The 15,579-nt window shown below is 40.3% G+C and overlaps 2 protein-coding genes across 2 annotated transcripts in view; both read left to right on the forward strand.

The window, feature by feature from the left end:
- The window catches only part of LOC138666989 (zinc finger protein 665-like), a 50,023-nt gene extending 44,333 nt beyond the window's left edge, over positions 1–5,690 (forward strand). Inside the window, exon 11 of the mRNA XM_069755197.1 lies at positions 1,795–5,690. Within this exon, the coding sequence (XP_069611298.1) occupies positions 1,795–3,473 (1,679 nt within the window). The 3' untranslated portion in view covers positions 3,474–5,690. The remainder of the gene's footprint in view (positions 1–1,794) is intronic.
- A 9,722-nt stretch (positions 5,691–15,412) lies between these two features.
- Positions 15,413–15,579, forward strand: part of LOC138666999 (zinc finger protein 419-like) — a 91,515-nt gene continuing 91,348 nt past the window's right edge. The window contains exon 1 of the mRNA XM_069755213.1: positions 15,413–15,499. The gene's annotated coding sequence lies outside the window, so the exon portion shown is untranslated. The remainder of the gene's footprint in view (positions 15,500–15,579) is intronic.

A 15,579-nucleotide genomic window follows, 5' to 3' on the forward strand; every position in this document is an offset into this window, starting at 1 on the left:
GTCCCTGAGTGTGTGACAATGATCCAAGTGTACACTCCCAGTCATTCACTTCTGCCAAACTCAGCTCCAGCCCAGTCATGTTGCTGTTGGTGCCATCACTGAATTACGACTTGGTGAACCCCATAGAATTTCAAGAAATGGGGGTGTGATCTCAGCCTTGCTGGAAGATGCCTTTATTTCTTACAGTGTCTGCTCTGTGCTCAGATGGGTAGGGTTACATGAGAACTCTTCGTCTTGGTATTAAGCTTGAATGTGCTTTGCACCATAGAGCAGTAACTACGGTCATGCACAGTACATGTCTGTCATAGCTTGCTGGGCAAAGGTTTTGAACAGCAACGATGCAGTCTTGCAACCATAACGAAGGGTAAAAACATAATGAGCTGATAGTGTAAATAGATAAGTAAATAAATATTAATAGTACATGTAAATAATTTGTAAATAAGTGATCTACAAAAGAACCAGGGAGGGACAACTATGTTTGCAGAGGACACTGCTGAAAATACTTTTTCAGATTCCCCAGTGCTCCCATATTCAGCCAATGTTTCTACTGGCATGCATGACATATATAAGAATATGAAGGACTTGTTCACCTTTCTTGTATCCACTATGTAGTTACATAGAAAAAAAACTTATTTTTTCTCCAAAACCATGACTTGTGTACATGAGAAATCTGCTCCAATGTGCTTTGCTCTGTGCTATAGTGCTTTTTAGGGTTGAGCGAAACGGGTCGGCCAGATTCAGAAGTCGCCGACTTTTGGCAAAGTCGGGTTTCATGAAACCCGACCCGACCCCTGTTTGGGGACGGCTATGAGGTCGGCAATCTTCTGATCTGGAATCGGAATTCCGATACCGAGTTCCGATATGTTTAAGATATCGGGAATCGGTATCGGAATTCATATTTAAGTGTAAAATAAAGAATAAAAAAAAAAAATATTGATATACTCACCCTCGGATGCGCCCTGGTTCTCACCGGCAGCCTTCCTTCCTAAGAATGAGCGCCTGAAGGGCCTTCGATGACATCGCGGCTTGTGATTGGTCGCGTGACGCCCATGTGACCGCTCGCGCGACCAATCACAAGCCGCAACGTCATCGAAGGTCCTTCAGGCGCTCATTCTTAGGAAGGAAGTCCGAGGGTAAGTATATCAATATTTTTTATTTTGATTCTTTATTTTACACTTAAATATGGATCCCAGGGCCTGAAGGAGAGTTTCCTCTCCTTCAGACCCTGGGAACCATTAGAAACCCAATGCACTGCATTGGGTTTCGTGTATTGGCCGACCCCGACTTTTCTATATGATCGGTCGATTTCACTCGACCCGACTTTTGAAAAAGTCGGGTTTCGCGAAACCCGACCCAATCCTATAAAAAGAAAAGTCGCTCAACCCTAGTGCTTATACCTGTCGGAGAATGTATGAGAAGGAATCACCTAATAAAACTGATTACAGATCCCTTTTATGAGTTTCCTCTGAACACGTAACTGGAAACGATTAATGACAGACACAGTGAAACATGAACTGAAAAGATGGCTATAATAGAGATATGTAAATTTGTAAGGACATTACCTGGTGGCCTAACACTATAATCTATCAGTCCATCTTTAACATTACCTGGTGGCCTAACACTATAATCTATCAGTCCATCTTTGTGGTCTATTGTCTTAGTCTGTCAATAATTGAAATGTATTACAGTTTGCATGAAAATGCTATAAAGTATATAATAATAATAATAATATAAAAAGTAATATAATTCCAATGCAGTGTTACTGGGAAATGACATCATTTTTATTCTTGGCAGATGACTGTACCAGGAGCTCTGAAGGACGTTTGCTATTCTCAGATTTTTCAGCAGATAATCTTAGTATCACAATCGATAAGTGTGAAGAACATGTCATTATACCAGATACACCTCAAGATCTCATCAGAAAAAATCTGTCATCTGATCCTTTTCAACAGGTCTTTGTTTCTGCTTCAACAAAGACAAATATGCAAAACAAAAGTCACAGAAGGGCTGCTGAACATGAAATAGCTGACATAGGGGAGAATCCATTTTCATGTTCAGAATGTGGAAAATGTTTTAATTGGAAAGGAAATCTTGTTACACATCTGAGAATTCATACAGGGGAGAAGCCATTTTCATGTTCAGAATGTGGGAAATGTTTTAAAGACAAATCATGTCTTGTAACACATCAGAGAATTCACACAGGGGAGAAGCCATTTTCATGTTCAGAATGTGGGAAAAGTTTTAATCGGAAAACAAATCTTGCTGCACATCTGAAAAATCACACAGGGGACAAGCCACTTTCATGTTCAGAATGTGGAAAATGTTTTACAAGCAAATCATGTCTTGTTAAACATCAGATAATGCATACAGGTGAGAATCCATTTACATGTCCAGAATGTGGGAAATGTTGTAACTGGAAAACAAATCTTGCTGCACATCTGAAAAATCACACAGGGGAGAAGCGATTTTCATGTTCAGAATGTGGGAAATGTTTTACACATAAATCATACCTTGTCACTCATCAGAGAAGTCACACAGGAGAGAAGCCATTTTCATGTTCAGAATGTGGAAAATGTTATAGTGAGAAATCCATACTTGTTAAACATCAGAGAAGTCACACAGGAGACCAGCCATTTTCTTGTTCAGAATGCGGGAAATGTTTTACACAGAAATCAAATTTAGTTACACATCAGAGAAGTCACACAGGGGAGAAACCATTTTCTTGTTCAGAATGTGGGAAATGTTATAGTGAGAAATCCAAACTTCTGACCCATCAGAGAATTCACACAGGAGAGAAGCCCTTTTTATGTTCAGAGTGTGGGGAATGCTATTGTACAAAATCTGATCTGGCTAAACATCAGAAAGATCACACAGGGTATAGGCAATTTTCTTGTTCAGAATGTGGAAAACGTTTTAACCGGAAAGCAAATCTTGTTATTCATCATCAGAGAATGCATACAGGGGAGAAGCCTTTTTCATGTTCAGAGTGTGGGAAATGCTGGTATACAAAATTTGATCTTGCTAAGCATCAGAAAGTTCACCTAGGGGATAAGCCATTTTGTTGCTCAGAATGTGGGAAATGTTTTACAGAGAAATCAAGTCTTGTTAAACATCAGAGAATTCACACAGGGGAGAAGCCATTTTCATGTTCAGAATGTGGGAAATGTTTTACATATAAATCAAGTCTTGTTATACATCAGGTAAGTCACACAGGCAACAGCCCATTTCCATGCTCCGAATGTGGGAAATGTTTTAATCGAAAATCAGGTTTAAATGTGCATCAAAGAATTCACATAGGGCAAATGCCATATTCATGTATAGAATGTGGGAAATGTTTTCCAGTGAAGACAAGTCTTGTTAGACATCAGATAATTCACACAGGGGAGAAGCCATTTTCATGCCCAGAATGTGGGAAATGTTTTAATCAGAAACCAAATCTTGTTACACATCTAAAATCTCACACAGGAAAGTAGCAATTTTATTTTTATTTTCCTCCAAAGCCAGGCCAGACCACCATATATGTGACATCATCCCCGCAACACCAAAATAGACTAGGTACCTCTGGGAACCATTTATGCAAAGCAGAGGGGACCCAGTACCACCTTGAAATAATTTTGTAGCTTGTTTCTTGTAATTTAGTAGCCATAGCCAAATCTCACTGCTCCTTTGTAACTGTTCTTTGGAAGGCAGTACCCCAAGCTTTGCAAAATGGAGGAAGGTTTCCAGATCTGGGTCTCTCAACAATTTGTAGATACCCGAGATGGCATGCAAAGGGGATAGGGGGGGCGAAGCCCAACATTTCAAATGGAGATAATGGATTGGCGGATTCCGAACCACTGTCCAGTGAAAAGTAAAAGTTTTGAGGTTGGACGCATTCAAAATTATGACATCTTATGAGGCCTCTTACCTAGGATAGCAGAAAGGGGTAAGAGTATACCATTCGTTGCTACTTGGTGTATACCTAAGGCTGGGTTCACATTGCGTCCTGGCAGTCCGTTAGACGGACTACGTTACACCACGGCATAAACGCGGTGTAACATAGTCCGTTAAGGCCGCCATTGACTGCAATATCGGACACAATGGGTGTGCGCTAGGGATGTGCCGTCATTGAGTGACGGACCCTGAGATGCAGGCTGCAGCGTTTCCGGGTCCGTCACTGCTAGCGTTAACAGCAGCCCGTTAGCGTATGTGCTGAATGGGCTGCTGCTAACGCAGTGTGAACCTGGCCTAAGGGCATCTTTTTGGAGCCGGATCGGAAGGAATTTTTGGAAGTGCCAGGTGTAAACCTTGAGTGATCAAGCATCAATGGTCCCTTCTTGCCAACCAAAGCACCCCTCGCACTTGGTGTATACAGTATATTGCCTACAGTGTCTGCGTGATGCTGTATGATACAGAAATATTACGAGCCAAAATGGACCAAATCCATGGAAATGAGGATTACCTTCTTGCCACGAACAGCTGTCTGCTGCCCCCAATTGTCAGGAGAATTACACAATTGACTGACAACCCCTTCATGACATGCGGCTTACATGTATTGTGAATGTTGGGTCTCCTCTCAGATGTGGGCTCTGTTGCTGAGCCCACATCTTTTCTGGCACATGGCAGCTGATTTCAACAGCTGACATGTGCCCCTAACAGCCGCAGGTGGAATCGCGATCCACCCACAGGTGTTAACCTGTTAAATGCCCCTGCCAATTTCTGACAGCGGCATTTAACGTGATCGAACCGGAAGTGCGTCACTAATCCCGCCCATTGGCGCCTTTGTCACATGACCGCTGGTCGCCGATGGATTTGGCATGACAAATAGGGTCTGCAGGAGACCCCTGTGGTTGTAATAGCCAGATAGCTATGAGCGCTGCCCATTGGTCGGCACTCATAGCAAGTGAACATTTCTGGTACACAGAGCAGAGCTATGTGCAGCACAAGCGATCGGATGAGCTTCTAGTCTCCAATGGAGACTATTGAAACTGTAAAGTAAAAAAAAAAAAATATAGATAAAAGTTTAAATTACCCCCCCACACTCAAAATATAACAAAAAAAAATACACATCTGGTATTGCTGAGTTCAGAATTGCCCAATTTATCAATAAAAAGAATTAATCGCATCAATAAACGGTGTAACGATTAAAAAAAAAGTCAAAACGTCTATAACATTTTTTGGTCTCTGCAACGGGTGATCAAAACATCGTATCTACACAAAAATGGTATCGGTGCTCAAAAAATAAGCCCTGATCCAGCCCCAGATCCCGAAGACCTGGAGAATCACCAGGTCAGTTTTAGCATTTGGTGAAAATGGTGAAAAAAAAAAACAGCCCCAAAAAAACAATTGTTGAATTGCACTTTTTTTTTTGCAATTTCCCCGTACTTGAATTTTTTTTTCACATTTTCCAGTATACTATATGGTAAAACCAATGATGTTTTTCAAAAGTACAACTTGTCCCTCAAAATAAGCCCTCACATGGCTATATTGATGGAAAAATAAAAAATGTATGGCTCTGGGAAGGGAGCAAAAAACAAACACAAAAATGGAAATGGCACGGAGGTGAAGGGTTTAACGGAGGAAGCCGCAGCTGTTTCCACTAGTCTGATTATTGGGGAACTGATAGTGAGTGTATTGTGTATATACAGTGGGGCAAAAAAGTATTTAGTCAGTCAGCAATAGTGCAAGTTCCACCACTTAAAAAGATGAGAGGCGTCTGTAATTTACATCATAGGTAGACCTCAACTATGGGAGACAAACTGAGAAAAAAAAATCCAGAAAATCACATTGTCTGTTTTTTTAACATTTTATTTGCATATTATGGTGGAAAATAAGTATTTGGTCAGAAACAAAATTTCATCTCAATACTTTGTAATATATCCTTTGTTGGCAATGACAGAGGTCAAACGTTTTCTGTAAGTCTTCACAAGGTTGCCACACACTGTTGTTGGTATGTTGGCCCATTCCTCCATGCAGATCTCCTCTAGAGCAGTGATGTTTTTGGCTTTTCGCTTGGCAACACGGACTTTCAACTCCCTCCAAAGGTTTTCTATGGGGTTGAGATCTGGAGACTGGCTAGGCCACTCCAGGACCTTGAAATGCTTCTTACGAAGCCACTCCTTCGTTGCCCTGGCGGTGTGCTTTGGATCATTGTCATGTTGAAAGACCCAGCCACGTTTCATCTTCAATGCCCTTGCTGATGGAAGGAGGTTTGCACTCAAAATCTCACGATACATGGCCCCATTCATTCTTTCATGTACCCGGATCAGTCGTCCTGGCCCCTTTGCAGAGAAACAGCCCCAAAGCATGATGTTTCCACCACCATGCTTTACAGTAGGTATGGTGTTTGATGGATGCAACTCGGTATTCTTTTTCCTCCAAACACGACAAGTTGTTTCTACCAAACAGTTCCAGTTTGGTTTCATCAGACCATAGGACATTCTCCCAAAACTCCTCTGGATCATCCAAATGCTCTCTAGCAAACTTCAGACGAGCCCGGACATGTGCTGGCTTAAGCAGTGGGACACGTCTGGCACTGCAGGATCTGAGTCCATGGTGGCGTAGTGTGTTACTTATGGTAGGCCTTGTTACATTGGTCCCAGCTCTCTGCAGTTCATTCACTAGGTCCCCCCGCGTGGTTCTGGGATTTTTGCTCACCGTTCTTGTGATCATTGTGACCCCACGGGGTGGGATTTTGCGTGGAGCCCCAGATCGAGGGAGATTATCAGTGGTCTTGTATGTCTTCCATTTTCTAATTATTGCTCCCACTGTTGATTTCTTCACTCCAAGCTGGTTGGCTATTGCAGATTCAGTCTTCCCAGCCTGGTGCAGGGCCACAATTTTGTTTCTGGTGTCCTTTGACAGCTCTTTGGTCTTCACCATAGTGGAGTTTGGAGTCAGACTGTTTGAGGGTGTGCACAGGTGTCTTTTTAGACTGATAACAAGTTTAAACAGGTGCCATTACTACAGGTAATGAGTGGAGGAAAGAGGAGACTCTTAAAGAAGAAGTTACAGGTCTGTGAGAGCCAGAAATCTTGATTGTTTGTTTCTGACCAAATACTTACTTTCCACCATAATATGCAAAAAAAAAAAAAAAACAGACAATGTGATTTTCTGGATTTTTTTTTCTCAGTTTGTCTCCCATAGTTGAGGTCTACCTATGATGTAAATTACAGACGCCTCTCATCTTTTTAAGTGGTGGAACTTGCACTATTGCTGACTGACTAAATACTTTTTTGCCCCACTGTATGCAACTGCATTGAATATTTATACCTCGGTATGGTCACTGCCAACTTCACAATAACCCAAGAAATATTGTTAGCTGCCACCACCAATCGTTTTACAGGCTTATTGTAAACACCCGTTACATGTAGCATATGGCTTTGGGTGTGCAGTTTGTAGAGCAAGACAAACAGTTATTGAATTTTATATTTAATCCAGAAAGATAGGAAGTGTTTATAAAAAAAATATACAAGATGATACAAAATAGGAACAAAACAATATGATATATACAATTACATAAAATAAAAAGGATTAACAAAAGAAACTTGCTAACCACTGGTCACAGAAATGGCTCAGAACTTAGGGAAGTGAAGTACTTTGATTGAGAAATGTCCTGTGAAACGTGGGTAAAGCCTACAGCTTTGTATGTTCTGGCATTGAACATGGATCATAATTGGCATTGGCTTTTTTTTTAGCTCCTAAGTTACACCCATACACCTCTCTATCATGACCTCATGTGAGGCAGATTTGTGGGATGTTTTCAGCACTTCAGGATTTTATGAAATCCCTAACTCACAAGATATGTTTGCCTCTGAAGCTCCTGGCATTGCCGTCATATTTTTTTTTTTATCATTTTACTGTTCCCAAGACACAAAATATGTCAGGCATAGCTTCATCTATCAGAAAATTATTCAATTGGAGGGTTTGTAGTGGCCCTACACTGATGGGAGTTAATGTGTCACGTACGTCCCTTTGCTACTACTCGGAAAATATATATCTCATAAATATCGGACGAATACAGAACCCCATATTCCTGTCTGGACAATGGATAGATTCTTTCATCATAGTAGCTTCTGCCTCTTGAATCTACAAGTCTTAGACTGTCTTTTTTCCACAAGAGATATCCTGTTTCAATCACCTGAGCATTGCAGGGAGCCGTTGCTTCAAAGGGGATTTTAATCAGCTTTCCTCACTTAGCTATACATTAATTTACTTTATTCAATGTTAAACATGTGGTCCTGCTTCTAAAAGGGGTTTGGATGCTCAGCTCTTTCTCCTGGAGATTTTATGGATCTTAGTTTTTTTTTTTTATAACCGTATATAAGAACTAAGGAAAGGTAGATGAAATTCAGTCTCTTGGAGTATTATGCTCCTTTGAGAGATTATGCAACTAAATGTACAGCCTAAAGGAGGGAGAAGTCAACTTGAGGACATACAGCAAAGAGACTGTGGCAGAGATACTGATAAGATATGACCAGTAGCGACATGCAGCATGATAAATATATCAGCGACAAAACCCGGCGGAAGTGGGGCATAAAGGGCCAATATTCTAAAACTGAAAGTGTGACAGTATGAAATAGTGGGAAAATCGGAATTGGTGCATAACGTGGGCAGAAGTGGAGCAAAAGTAAGATATGAATTAATGTGATAAGTGTCTAGAAAATATAAGCAATGAATATGGCCATCATACTTAAAGAATGAGGATAAAGAAAGTAGGAAAGATGAATTGGAAGAAACAATGCATAGCTATAAATGATATATTGAAGTTTATAATAGACCTCATAATGTGAAATAAATGAAGTGTGGGGTATTGTCCATGATTTTTATATGAATCCATAGGTCATGATGAGTCACATTTAGGGATCAAAACTATATAACTATGTCACATGTAGTCTGTCATATATGAAAAAAGGCATGATATGAGATCAACCAGAGATGTTGTATAGATTCACGTATATAATTCAATAACATAATGTCTATTACACAATATATCCAAGCATAAAAACAGATGTATTATTAAAAGGACATATTACAAATACCATATAATGTATAGTATAGCATAAGAAATCAGCTACAGTGGCAACCAAAAGTTTAGCTTTTTTTAACTGTGATTCCTTCTGTCTAGTTGTGAGGCCATTTTCCTGGTGATGAATGGAAAGTGCATGAAGTTGTCATCATGCAAAATCTTCATTTTAACCAAAATGCGTTAGAATATAGGTATGGTTATTTTATTAAAGAGAATTGACTGCCAAAAGATTTGAATATGCTATTTATTGATCACAAAATACAGAATAATTAATTGTTGCAATGCCATAACTTAGTATTTTGTAGCATTACTTCTTTCTTTAATTGCTGCACCACACAGATGGGGCATTGAAGCCAACAGGGTATTCAGTGCATCCGGAGGAATCTTGCTCCATTTGCATATCTCAAACATTTCATCTTTATTGCTCTGGGTATGGGCCCTAACTCGTCACCCTAACCCACCCCAAAGGTGCTCTATAGGGTGTAAATCAGGTGATTGGATTGGCCATTGCAACAGGCGTACATTTTCTTTCTAGAATTGCCAGCCCCTGCCTTTGATTTTACCATGTGGCAGCATTACTTTCTCCAGTATATGGCAGCATTCATATTTGCATCTATTCTTTGCAGAGGGCCAATGGCAGATGCAAAAAAAAACAGGAGCAAACCATGATATTGCCACCACGTTTCACTGTAGGTGTTTAGTACCTTAAATCATTGTTTTCCAATTGGACAGTATATATAGTGCTTGCCATCACTACCAAACAGAATGATCTTGGATTCATCTGACCACAACACCTTAGACCAATCTGTCTCTTTCCATTAGCCAAGTTCTTTGGCAAACTCGAGTTGGACCTTCCGGTTCTTTGCTGAGATGAAAGGCTTCTTCACTGGAACTCGTGTATTCAACCCTATTGCTCTTAGCTGTCGCACCACAGTTTGGCAACTCACTTTGACCCAATATTCTTCGCTCATTTTGTGCGAAATCTGTATAACACTTAAGGACATCAGATACTGACTTGTTCTTAATAATGTGATCAACTTTAGAGGAAGTTTTCCGTGGTTGTCCACTTTTAGGTTTGTCAGCTGTTCCATAACCTTTTTCTTTCTCTATTATACATGACATTGGACTCTGAGAGCAGAATTCCATAGCTACGTCTTTTTGGCTTATGCCTGACTTCACTCTCAGAATATAAGCTTCCTGACATCTGGTGATAATTGGTCTTTGCCATGTTTTAAATGAAAAAGAAACAAAAATTTTAGGCAAAATGCCACTGCCCATGGCAAATTATGCAAAACATTGGGCCCAGCAAATGTTGAAAACTAACACTAAGGGGTAAAACAATGTAAACACAAATTTCTTCCTTATAGGTGTGTTAGAGGAGGGATTTCTAACCTACTCTGGTGTTCTCTTTCTTAGGTACCCAAGCTATGAAGCAATAATCAGAGAGACAGACTGCTCGTTGTCTTTCTAAATAGTCTCTGTTTAATGGGGGGAGCTAGGTGTTCTTTTATAGTACAAGATCAAAGGAAAATGAGGCATTACATAATAATCTGGCAGAAATATGAGTTGTACAATGGGTTGTCAAACACACCCTGGGATCTGAGATAAATTACATGAGAAAATGTGGGGGTACTTCCAGCATGTCAATGTGTTCTGGTTCAAAAGTTAAAGTTCTCAAGAGAATCTGGCTGAAGGAATAGAATTTTTAGGTGATTACAGACCATATTGAAAACAACAACATGTCTTTGACAATTTCTGGGAATTGTAGGAACTGACCATTGGCCATAAGAATATCGGCATGTAGACAGACGATAACTGAGAACATAGGTCATTCTTCCATAATACTATTTTCTTCTACTTTATTCAGAATATAAATTAACCACTTCTTTCACAGCTGACAACCATTTGCTTCTGGTTTACTAAACTTACCAGGAAAATGGCATTGCAACAACCAGACAGAAGTAATCACACTTTTAAAAAAAATATATGACATTTGATTAGTCATGTATATGAATAAACAGCACGTTGTCTCATGAATCATGTGTATGCATAAATAACATGTTGTCTAGTATATCTTGACATACAGAAACCTTGTGGCTAGGTCCAAGTGATATGACCGGTAAATAATTATGTCCAATTATTTAAAGAATCTGTAAAAATGATAAAGAAACATGTTCAAGATAGAGGTTGAGGCCCATCAGGGAAAGAGTCTGAAGTTGTGACCATATTTGGATGTATAATACAATTACATTTTACAACATTTGAGCATTACTTACAGTTTAGCAATGGAAAAGTACCATGTTGTACATATGAAATGCATGGTTGGCGCAATTGTGGTCTTCAAAGAACCCATATCTTAACTGACCAATGTGTTGCAGAGATTTTTACACTTGTAACATATTAAAAAAAGTACTTTAAAATCAGGTATTCTTGGATAAGATATAGTAAGTTTACCCAATAGATAATGTATGTTCTGTAAGAGTGGATGATATGTATCATTACTAACCATAAGATCTGTCCTTTTAAATTGTGATCAAAGTAAGTAGTTTTGTTTTTTTGTTGTCTGAGGATGACTACTGCTATATAGTAAGACTATTAAGGTCAATGGATTTTCTATAGCTAATTTCAGACTGTTAATATGTAGAGTGAATTTCAATTCTGGGTCAGAATTGATAATAGTAAAAACAAATGTGTGGAAGGTCTGTATATCTCCATCCCAAACACAAAATGATGACAATATAATGTATGCAAATAGCCATAGTCCTCCATATAGTAGTATGATGCACACCCATAATCCTCCATAGAGTATAATGCAGCCCCCATAGTCCTCCATACAGTATAATGCATCCCATAGTTGTCCATAGAGTATAATGCACACGCCGTGGTCCTCTATATAGTATAATGCACATGCCATAGTCCTCCATACAGTATAATGCACTCCCCATAGTCCAACATACAGTATAACGCAGGAGACCCCCATAGTTCTCCATAGAGTATAATGGACTCCCCATAGTTCTCCGGTATTATGGCACCACAATATAATCATTAATTATAAATAAATAAATACAATACTCCTCTTGCCATTCCCCCGCTGCTCCAATTTCCAGAGCGTCTCCTCAGCAACTCCACTGCCCGACACAGCATGCCACTATGAAATGACGTCACCGCACCCACTGGCTGAGATGACAGACACTGAGGATGTTGATACAGTTTGTTATGGTAAATATTAGATATACTTATACAGTGCCTTGCAAAAGTATTTGGCCCCCTGGAACTTTTCAACCTTTTCCCACATATCATGCTTCAAACATAAAGATACCAAACATAAATTTTTGGTGAAGAATCAACAAGTGGAACACAATTGTGAAGTTGAACGAAATTTATTGGTTATTTTAAATTTTTGTGGAAATTCAAAAACTGAAAAGTGGGGAGTGCAAAATTATTCGGCCCCTTTAACTTAATACTTTGTTGCGCCACCTTTTGCTGCGATTACAGCTGCAAGTCGCTTGGGGTATGTCTCTATCAGTTTTGTACATCAAGAGACTGAAATTCTTGCCCATTCTTCCTTGGCAAACAGCTCGAGCTCAGTGAGGTTTGATGGAGATCGTTTGTGAATAGCAGTTTTCAGCTCTTTCCACAGATTCTCGATTGTATTGAGGTCTGGACTTTGACTTAGCCATTCTAACACTTGAATACATTTATTTTTGAAGCATTCCATTGTAGATTTTGCTTTATGTTTGGGATCATTGTCTTGTTGGAAGACAAATCTCCGTCTCAGACTCAGGTACATATTTGATAACCTTGTATTTAGTATTCATTTTGAGTGTTATTCATTAAAGCAATAACAAGGTATTATCTCTGATATAGAGGTGTCTGTGTGTTAAGTTTTCTTTGTTACAGAAGGTATAGTTAATTGGGTAGAGCTAGTTTCAAGGTCTACAGAATCCATAATTTACAACATTGTTATTCCCAATTAAAATACCTTACACAATTAAAATACTTTCTTTCTTAAGTAAAGTAAAGCCATACCCCTTTCTTTTGTGAGTGTAATAAAATACTTGTTACTTGGGATCTGAAGGCAGCCAATAATTGTACACTGACAGACACCGGCTGTGTGTTATTTTCTTATCTCCGATGCATCGTATTTATTTAATTTGAACCAATAATGATTGGAGATCGTTTGCATCTCGCCCCAAATTAGCTCTCCTTGGAAGGGGCTACCTTGACAAGTTGAATGTGAGATGTCGCATGGGTGTTCCCGGGTCCGGTCCGGACCCACTGACTCACTGGTCTCATAGCGGCACATAGTGCTGTTAGTGGCTTGACACTGGCTAGGGGCCCTTGGGGAGTGGGGGCCCCGGGCAAATGTCCAGTTTGTCTAGCCCTAATGCCAACCCTTATGAAGGGGTGAGGTGGAGGCCCTGTAATTGGGCTCGGGGTTCTTCCCCATCCCTCAAACACAGGGGTCTGACAGCACTCACTAGAGGTCTTATTCACTACTGGGTAATCCTGGAGGATCCGATATCGTAGGGAACTGAATGGAGAGAAAATGACAATGTAACATCATAAAGATCCCATGTAAGAAATCTCCGGAGCTGTTACCAGCGTCACATGATCACTACATCCAGTCATGGCCCCGTCCTGCCCCTGGTATAACACACAGTCCTATTATAGTCACATACAGAGATCACAGAATATCTCCAATCCAGCACCAAAAAAAAAAAAATCAAAAAGAAAAAATCTAAATCACATGTTTATTAAGCAACACAAATGGAAAGTGAGTAAAGTGCAGCTTGTACAGTGTCTTTTTTCAAGTTGTAAATTGTAAAGCTTCACTTATCTGTTAGAATGGTAATAACAGATAATAGTTGGCTGTAAGTGATTTCACAGAGCCACAGATTTGTATGGGTAATTTTGACCCATGATTCTGATCAAAAACGGACATATCTCAGTACTTTGTTTGCAAATAAAAACTACCATGTGGCCAGCTCCATAGATTATAATAATTGCCGGTTCTAGCCATGAAAAACAATGTCTGAATAATGGCTTATAGCAGCCAACATAGAGCGGTGATGACCATCTTGGAGGCTGTACAGTAACAGAGCAGCGAGCTCCGTCAGGAGGGAAGTGACCCAATGTAATCCAATACAGAGACCCTGATATAGCGACACAGACGGGAACACGTTCTGTGTCCTGGAATGTGACTGCAACACTGAGGGGGTTAATGTCCCCGGCGCCCAGTAATGGGGAATCTCCAGCACCTACCTCCACCTGCAGAGCCGCACACCACATATATGGCTGTTCTGTGCGCACAGGCATAGCTCCCATTCGTCTCTGATCTTGTGGGGTTTTCCTGATTTGAGGGAGCTGTTCTGTTTTCCCGGGTGGTCAAAGCTGCGTCCTGACTTCCACTCTGTGCAGTGTCTTCTCCCCTGCCATCTCCATTGCTCCACAGCTCCTACCCATGGCTGGGGCCAGCATTTCTTTACTCTGCACATTCTTACATTCATTTAAATAATTATTTTTGTTTCTTGAGATCTGATCTCACCAGGATTGGACCGGAGCGCTCAGCTACATAGAAATACATGCAGCCGCACACTCCAGTCCCGACATGAGGTCCGGCGGCAGTGCCGAGTATTGAGATGCGAGACTCGAGCGAGTTTCTCGCAAGTGTGATCCTGGCCTTACAGGTAGTCTGAGCTGGTACATAGCGTTTCTACGTACCTGTATCCTAGAGGGAAAATAAAGATCACATTTTTTTCTTCCTATAAAATTAATAGACTTTAAAAAAAATTGTTAATAAACATCACATCAGCAAATAACAGACATACATTGATGTCCCTGAAATTGCACAACACAGTGGACAGATTATGTATTGTGATAAAAAAAAATGGTGTGACTCATTTTTTTTTCCATTAAACCCATAAAAGTTTGATAGAAACGTAACGACGCTAAGGCCGTGCACATAGCTGTGAAGTTGTCCAATGTAATCACAATTGTGTTTGGTTATTACGGTTTTGCTGCATTTTTTAAGGCTTTTCCCCTTTGATTTGTTTTTGGTGCAGATTCAAAGTAGAATTTTTAAAGCTTATTTCTACGCTTAAAAATTCAAGTGTTCTTTTTCCACGTATCTTTTTCAGGCTCCACATAGAAGCCTTTAGATAAACCGCACAGTTCAGCAGCGTCTTTTGATCAGAAGTTTTCATGAAGTCACATCCGCTTTGCTTGGACATATAGGCCGTATTCACATGTAGCATAAATGCTGTTTCTTCTGCTGCTTGGCTGTGCAGAAATTCTTTGTTTGCCTGATGCTGAGCTGAGTTTCCTTCTTTCTTTCTGTGACACTTTGGAGTTCTGCTTCCAGGACCTGTGATGATGTCACAGTCATGTGATCAGTCACATGGGGGAGGAGCAGGGTGGGGGCTTGTAGGAAGTGAAGGGTTTTCTGTGTAGGAAGCAGCAAAGAAGAGCTGAAGGGAGAAGTCTGCACTGGTGAGCGGTAATGGGGGAGCAGGGACTGTGTGATAGAGAGGACAGGACTCAGTCCTGGGGGCACCGGGACTCTGCACATT

This window comes from Ranitomeya imitator, chromosome 2, assembly GCF_032444005.1.
Source record: "Ranitomeya imitator isolate aRanImi1 chromosome 2, aRanImi1.pri, whole genome shotgun sequence".
Taxonomy (NCBI): Eukaryota; Metazoa; Chordata; class Amphibia; order Anura; family Dendrobatidae; genus Ranitomeya; species Ranitomeya imitator.